Below are 8636 nucleotides of genomic sequence, written 5' to 3' on the forward strand. Positions count from 1 at the left end.
TGACTAGCAAAAGTCACTGACCATTCCCTTGTTGTTTTTATAACTTTCTCGTTCTTTCACTGGCAGTGTTTAATAGAGACTCATGTTGCAAAACAGGTTGAGACATCACACGTGGAGCTCATGAATGTGTTTAAACCATATTTAGCTATATTCTTATATAAATAGGCCTTCTGCTGGTAATCTTTAGATTTGTGTGTTTATCTCCAAACAGCCTGAGGTTTGTGATTTGTTGCAAGACGTAGAGTTCAAAGTTGAATCCAATTGCTATCAAGCTAATTAAATAAAAATATACAGAATATGTATTTACTCTTAGGTTGAAAAGTAACTGTTCGTTCCCTCTCGTTTTTCGCCTTAACTGCTGTAATCCGATGTTGACCTTGTTTTTTTTTAAAGAAATATCTGCTGTAGGTAATTAGTCATTTTCTACTGAAAGAGCACTGGTCTGGACTGAAAATCATACTACGGTAGCACATGTAGACCACTGGACCATCCTAGGTCATCCTACTGTTGGTCACAGGTTGGTTCATTCAGGCACAAAGTCATAACAACATCAAGTAAACTGATGAGACAGATGCTTTTATTATCATATTTGTAATTCACCGAAAGATTAATGAGACTTATTTTCAGTGAGATCAGCTCAATTTCATCTATTTTTCTTGGGTTTATTTCGTTGGATCAGAAGGGCACATTGCAATCTCAGATGGAAGTGATTTGGACTTGAGATTATACTCCACCTTGCTTGGTTCTAGAAGAAAGAGAAAGAAACAAACACATGTAAGTTCTAAGAACATGAAGGACTTTAATGGGAGTGGCAGCAATCACAACACATGTAACTAGGTCATGTTCATCAGGCACCAAATTAACTCTGGTATTATGAACCTCACCCTTAAAGCATTCTGGGGTTTTAAGTGTTCCATCAATGCACTGACTGGCAACTGGAATGCCACACTTCTTCTCCTTGTTCAGACAGTAGAACACCACATTTTCCTTGTGAAGGACTCTATTAGGTTTCAGATCCTCAATCCAGATCTTCTTGGCGTTGTAGAAGATACGTCCTCGGTTGATGTTAACTTTGCAGGGCGCTGCAACAAAAGTAAAACAAGCAAAGCAACATGACAGTTTAGGATGTAATTATCATAGAATATAACACAATTCATCTGTATACGTTGTCATGGAAACGTTTCATAATCACAGTTATTTAAACCAAAAATGGAGACAAGTTGGTCGCAAGAGCCACACACAGGGTCAACAGATTAGCAGAATTGGGAAATCAGTGCCTTGTTTGATGGAACAACAGCAGAATGTAATCATTGTGTATTGATTACAGTCAGTGTTCAAATATTAAATAAATACACACTCAGTCACATTAGCCAACATGCCGGAATGATATAGAAACCCACAAAAGTAACAAACAGTGATATTAGACATCAGAGTAATAACACTGACTTCACACAGAAAACAGACTAACAACAGTGAATATACACAACAGTCCTAACAACCATAACATTGTACTACAGTCATAACATGCCTGACAATACACAACTGTTAGAACAGCCATAACATTATACAACAATCATAATAACAATGACATTACAGCAACATCGTTACAATATTGCAACTTCTACCTACAGTACATTGACTCGTTTATTTACCTCTACAAACGGGCATGGTGGACCAGTTTCCTGTTTTCTGACACTGTATTTCATCCGAGCCATCCATGACATAATGTTCCTTGCACTGGTACTTCACCTTCTCCTTGTAGCCAGCCTCCCTCATCACAGCAAAGGTGATGATGCCATTTTCTATCGTTGGGGGAATTGAGCAACTCACCTCTATGAAGAAGATGTCAAAGGTCAATGGAAATAAAAGGATTTTAACAATGCTATAGCATAGCCACTTACAAGCCATCCTGACTTTGTGAGTTCACGTTCTGTGTGCAAACAGCAGTTTGAGTCCGACAAATTATTTCAAGTAACATAAAATAATTTCCAAAGACTTTGGCTTCAATCAGGTTTATAATCAGTGTACGAATGGAGAGAAGTCAGCGCCACTGCTACTCTCCCTAAATGTGGGTGTCCAGCGAAGTGTACATCATATAATGATCAGGGAGATGACAAATAGCCCAGAAGTAATAGGATCAGCAGACATCCTTTGCACTTTCTAACATCTGCGTCCGCATCAGACACTAAATATGAGATTCATGGGAGGATGCAATAGACGAAACCACAGCTCTCCAAGGTAAACACTGCTGCCTTTATCCAGTTTCTCCAAAAACACCTGAATATTCATGAACACTACTGGAACCATGTTCTATGGACAGACAAGACATACCAACGCCAAAACCTCATCCCGACCGTGAAATATAGTTTGGGGCTGCTTTTCTACCTCAGGGCCTGGACGGAGTGCAATAGCTGGGGCAACAATGAATTTGGATTTCTACCGGGACATTCTACGGGAGAATATTATGGTAACAGTCCATCTGAAGCTTAAACAAGTTTGGAATGCAACATGACAACATATTTTAGGATCCATTTACGCAGGTAATTCGTACAGGTTCACAAATCCTTTCTCGCAACTAAATATAGTCTGATAATAAGTGCCGGCTCTAAGGAAATTACATTTGCGGCCTCCTGTCCCCTATTGGTCGGGGGCTCCTTAGCGGTCGGTGGCTCCCTAGTTGTCAGGGGCCCTAAGCAATCGCTTATGACGCTTTTGCCTAGAACCAGCCCTGCTGATCATATTCCCCAAAGGATGATGGATCATTTGTCAGTGGTTTGAATAGAAGTCACTTAAAAACTCTTCTGGCAATTTTGCCTTTAGCTTCGGCGGCTGCACTCACCTTCACATACTGGTGGCTCGGTCACGTTTCCACTTGCCAGGCACGACCCTCTTTCATTACCAATGGGAGCCCGTGGCGGCAAACACTCATACGTCCAACTCTGCCCATACTGGGTTTCAACATTGCTGACCTGTTTGTCGTCGTAGACAATTTTCCCATGTTTCGGCGCTCGAGGCAGAGGACAACTCACAGCTGCAGGGAAGAGATTGTGATTCTAACCTTCACACATCAAGTTTGCTGGCCGGAAGCCAAGCTACGAGTGGCGTTGAGGTGGGGTGAGGAGACCTACCAGTGCACATGGGCATCGGTGCGCTGAGGGTGCCGTCGTGCAGACAAACGCTTTCGTTGGCTCCTGTCATGACGTACCTGAAAATCACCATTTATTTTTCAAGTGGATATTTTTTTATTGAGACAGTAACAGTTATGCCGTTAAGCATTAGCGGGCTTGGTGAATGGCCAATCAATCAATCAATCAAAATTTATTTATAAAGCGCTTTTTACAACAGCAGTTGTCACAAAGTGCTTTACAGAGACACCCGGCCTTAAACCCCAAGGAGCAAACAACAGTAGTGTTGAATTTCAGTGGCTAGGAAAAACTCCCTAAGAAGGTCGAATTTTAGGAAGAAACCTAGAGAGGACCCAGGCTCAGAGGGGTGACCAGTCCTCTTCTGGCTGTGCCGGGTGAGATATTAAGAGTCCAATTGGAATAATAAATAAATTTCTCTTGGCTAAATCCAGAGTATATTTGATTTTAGACTAGGTCAGAAGTATGACCAGGTGGACAAGGACAGGAACAGCAACGGTCCCCCCAACAGGTAATCCGCAGGTGTGGACCAGGACCTCATCTCCTTCTAAAATTTAAAATTGGAGGAAACTGAGAAAAGTTAGTAGTACATCCCTCATGTCCCCCAGCACAATAATATAGCAGCGTAACACCTTGGAAACTGAGACGGGGGGGTCCGGTGACACTGTGGCCCTACCCGGGGGAGGCCCCGGACAGGGCCCAACAGGCAGGAAATCAATCCAACCACATTGCCAGGCATCAACCAAAGGGACACCCACCAACCGCAACCCCCCTGAATGAGGGCCGAGTATTGCTAGTAGCGTACAGCCCAACTGCACAATGTGCGCAATAGAGAATCAACAACAAGCCAGTGACTCTTCCCCCGAAGGGCATTGGAGGGAGGGCATCCCAGTGGCGACGAGAGCCCACCTGGCAAGACAGCAAGGGTGGACAGTATCAAGCCTACTGGTCACCTTCACGCCCCCGGGCCAGGCTACACCTAATTATAAACCGTGCTGTAGAGATGAGTTTTTAGTAGACACTTGAAAGTTTGCACTGAGTTTGCATTTCTAACCTTAATTGGCAGATCATTCCACAGGAGTGGAGCTCTATGAGAAAAGGCCCTGCCGCCAATTGTTTGTTTAGAAATTCTAGGTACAATTAAAAGGCCTGCGTCTTGCGATCTAAGGTTACGTGTAGGTATGTATGGCTGGATCATTTCAGCAAGGTAAGTAGGAGCAAGTCCATGTATTGATTTATAGGTTAACAGTAAAACCTTAAAATCAGCCCTAACCCTAACAGGCAGCCAATGTAAGCATGCCAGGACAGGAGTAATGTGTTCAAATTTTTTTGTTCTAGTTAGGATTCTAGCAGCTGTGTGCAGCACTAATTGAAGTTTATTTATTAATTTGTCTGGATAACCAGAGATAAGAGCATTGCAGTAATCTAATCTAGAAGTAACGAAAGCATGGATTAATTTTTCTGCATCAGTTTTTGATAGGAAGTTTCTAATTTTTGCGATGTTTCGAAGATGAAAATAAGCAACTCTTGAGACATATTTTATATGTTCTTCAAAGGAGAGGTCAGGGTCAAGGGTAACGCCAAGGTTTTTTACAGTTTTTTTTTTATCCCTTAGCCATGTCCAATGTAGACATGGCTAAGGGATATTCATAGGGTATACAGCCCTTGGAAATATACCAACGCCCAAAGGTGCCTTATTGCTATTATAAACCGTTCACCAACACAAACACTTGTTACAGTATCATACCTGTTGTATCTGGTCTCATATACCGCATCTTCCAGTATTCTGTAGTATCACCCCGGTTGTATCCGCTGCCACTGACCCAAACCCCATTTCTTACACTCCCCTGGTCATCAACCCAACATCCCTTTCCTGCACTCCCCTGGTCATCAAATCAACACCCCTTTCCTGCACTCCCCTGGTCATCAACCCAACATCCCTTTCCTGCACTCCCCTGGTCATCAAATCAACACCCCTTTCCTGCACTCCCCTGGTCATCAACCCAAACCCCACTTTCCTGCACTCCCCTGGTCATCAACCCAAACCCCACTTTCTTACACTCCCCTGGTCATCAAATCAACACCCCTTTCCTGCACTCCCCTAGTCATCAACCCAACATCCCTTTCCTGCACTCCCCTGGTCATCAAATCAACACCCCTTTCCTGCACTCCCCTGGTCATCAACCCAACATCCCTTTCCTGCACTCCCCTGGTCATCAAATCAACACCCCTTTCCTGCACTCCCCTGGTCATCAACCCAACACCCCTTTCCTGCACTCCCCTGGTCATCAACCCAACACCCCTTTCCTGCACTCCCCTGGTCATCAACCCAACATCCCTTTCCTGCACTCCCCTGGTCATCAAATCAACACCCCTTTCCTGCACTCCCCTGGTCATCAACCCAACACCCCTTTCCTGCACTCCCCTGGTCATCAACCCAACACCCCTTTCCTGCACTCCCCTGGTCATCAACCCAACACCCCTTTCCTGCACTTCCCTGGTCATCAACCCAACTCCCTATTCATCATCCACGTCCAGACTGTCTTCCTCATTACTCACACCTGGTTTCCATGCTCCTAATTATCATGTGTATATGTATCCCTGTGTTCCCCCTGTCTGTCGATTATTGTCCTCATGTCACAGTGCCCATCAGTGCCAGGCACTGATGGCCCGCCCCCTCGTGTTGTATTGTGTCGCTTGTCTTCTTAAGTAGCTTCTTAAGTATTTCAAGCCCAGTTCAATATATCCTCACAATTGCTACCAGTTTCCTCATGTGCTCGTTGTGACTAGTGATGGGAAATCAAGGCTTGCTGAAGAGTTTGAGACTTTCGTCAGAACGGATCATTCTCTCCTAAGGCTTTTGAACTCACTGTCACCGGTGACACCTGCTGGTCAGACTTAAAAATCACATGTTCAATGTTTATAGTGGCGCAATGGTTTTATGAAGTGAAATAACAAGAATAGATACAGACAGGTCAAAGGTACAGTTGAATGGGTTTGAGAAGGGAATTGAACCTCCACCCTGTGGTGAGTGAGTAATTTGTCTACCCCAGGCGTGTTACCGCTAGACCACAGTATTTGCACTGAACCCAAATTCTTAAAGGCCTGACATCCACAAAGTAAATTACAAAATGCATGTGACTAGGTCTCCCTCACCCGCTGTCACAGGAGAAGTTGAGAACACTCTTGTACGGCACTTCAACAAACCCCGGCTTTTGCATCGGCTTCGGAAGCGGGCACATCTTTGCTGTGTCAGAAAGGGACGACATAAGCTCAACTTTACTTGTACCTCACTCTTTGAGATGTTTAAAATGGGTTTTTAACTGTAGATCCCACATGTATCCTAAGGTAGAAACTGTCCAAATTCTGTTCCTGGACGTTACTTGCAGCTTGCTAGCGCTGACTTGGCGTCAGCGAGCAACACTTAACGCCCTGAAACTGAACAGGGATGATCCGTGTCATTTCTATGGCTGCATTCATGCTTTACATATAGTAACGGGTGGTAACGAGGCTGAACGTACGAGAACATACAAGGTCCAGTTTGGTCCACTCTCCGGAAGCCAAGCATGTGATCCTAGCCGTCATGGCCTTGCTGGGTGTGTATCCACGCTCACACCCTAGGTTTACCTGTTCTCCAATCTCATACACACGCTTTAGGCCCAGCTCATCTATACCGTCGGTCACGGGCGGGCGGCCACACACTGGAGATAAACACGAGCACTTCAGGATTAAAATAGTAACCCATTGATTATCTGAATTTGAGGGTCTTCTAAATATTAAATACAACCAAATACGGTTTGCTGTTAGCCACCAGTAATGCCAGAAAAAAAGCATATGATAGCCTGTGAACAAACACTGTACAATATATTAAAAAATAATAATATATAACTGGAACATGTTAAATAATTGCCACTGGAAGGAGTACCTTTCTTGGATGTCACTGCAGTGCATAAGACCAGCTGACAGAGCAACAGAAAAGCCAGAGTTGGGTTCATCTTCTGTGGGTTGGAGAGAAACCTTGTGTCCTTTGTCTCAGTGATTGTGGTAAGTGTGACTCTCAGTGCCTGAAAAGTCTGATCCAGTCAGATCCACTGGCATAAGCTTCCATTGATTGGGCCCAAAGTTCGAAGCACATGCATATTTACTTTGAGGTACTGTAAAGGATAATTTTCATGCAGTAGACAGCTAAAACACAGACACACAGACAACTACACACAAACACACACTCAAAATTGGTACATGTATTAGCTGCAGAAAACAAAATAAAACAGGTTTTATTCATACAAAACTGAGTAGTATATGGCAAGCTAGAATGGGTTCAAAGGTTAGGTCGGGCTATTGTTTGATTTGCTTCCTTACTATTTGAGTCAGAGGACATTATGTGATATCAACAACATGTTGAAAACGTAAAAAAATAGGTTTACTGTGACATTTTATTAATACATTGGTTTAGTCATCAAAACACAACATAATCCTTTAAATGTGCCTCTTATAACAATGTCCCAAATGAATAGCAAATGGTGCAGGACACATTTCAAAATGCCTCAGTCAAAAGGACTGTAAATTGCAATACTTTACACTGATTTCACATTAGGCAATAAAACTGCACTACCCATTACTTTTTATTAATACCATATTTGAATATTTAAGTTATCAACATCTTCTGTAACATTTTGTTTTACACTCACTGATGAAGATATATATATATATATATCTTATAAAATATTAAGAGACCACTGCACCTTTTTCTTTCCTTTGCAAAAAAGTCGAAAAGGTAGGTTTTGAGTGAGGAACAGTGGTCTCTTAATTTTTTCCGGAGCTGTTTATATATATAATTAATACAACATACACATTGTTATCAAATTAATCAAATTTTTTAAAAAATTAAGGAAACAGTGTTACCTTGGCAGTAATTTGCAGCAACATTCTCCTGAGAATTTTGGATTTACATACAGTATGTGTCTGATCTTGTCAATGTCAGATTTTATGTTTATGTAGTATCAGGTTAAAATCAGAACTATCAGCGTCATAACAGAATATTATGGTATTGCGTATGAAAATGTTATATGTTACTTATTTACACACATCCTGTACTGCACATGATCTTTGTGTAGTTCTCAAAATGTGCACTAGGCAAACAAGCTTAATATTCCGTGGTTTACCAATGTTCTCAAAAGAGCAGTCTGAATAACAATAGTGTAAAAAGAGTGCCATTGCGCTTTCCCAATTCATTTTTTTGGTGGTGCTTATAAATCTTTGTCATTAGATCATAAGTAAAAAATGAAGAGCATTGGCACTTAATAAGGAGTCATAGAGTTAGTTTTCCATTTCATAATGTTTCAAATATGCATCAGGTTTAAGTCATAGTGAAATGAATTTCATCAAGAGAGAATAATTATTTTATCAAAAGTTATTTGAGAATCTAAATGTATATAGACATGTAGCAGTGTGAAATATATAGAACATATATATACATTTGGTGAAAAAGTGAAT

At 42.0% G+C, this 8636-nt stretch overlaps 1 protein-coding gene across 2 annotated transcripts; it reads right to left on the reverse strand.

Moving 5' to 3' along the window:
• Positions 1-555: 555 nt before the first annotated feature.
• LOC105021566 (beta-2-glycoprotein 1) lies at positions 556-8084 on the reverse strand. 2 transcript variants are annotated; one of them, XM_010889333.3, is made up of 9 exons: positions 8046-8084; positions 7069-7207; positions 6665-6844; positions 6300-6390; positions 3129-3205; positions 2840-3031; positions 1653-1832; positions 885-1082; positions 556-745 (listed from the first exon to the last, which is right to left on the reverse strand). In XM_010889333.3, exons 1-9 carry the CDS (start codon positions 8067-8069, stop codon positions 663-665), a joined length of 1164 nt encoding a protein of 387 aa, XP_010887635.1. In that variant the 5' UTR covers positions 8070-8084; the 3' UTR covers positions 556-662. The 2 variants fall into 2 exon arrangements, with proteins under 2 accessions (XP_010887635.1, XP_010887634.1); XM_010889332.4 differs by having other exon boundaries at positions 7069-7216.
• Between the last annotated feature and the right edge of the window lie 552 nt (positions 8085-8636).

Source organism: Esox lucius, chromosome 9, assembly GCF_011004845.1.
Source record: "Esox lucius isolate fEsoLuc1 chromosome 9, fEsoLuc1.pri, whole genome shotgun sequence".
NCBI lineage: Eukaryota > Metazoa > Chordata > Actinopteri > Esociformes > Esocidae > Esox > Esox lucius.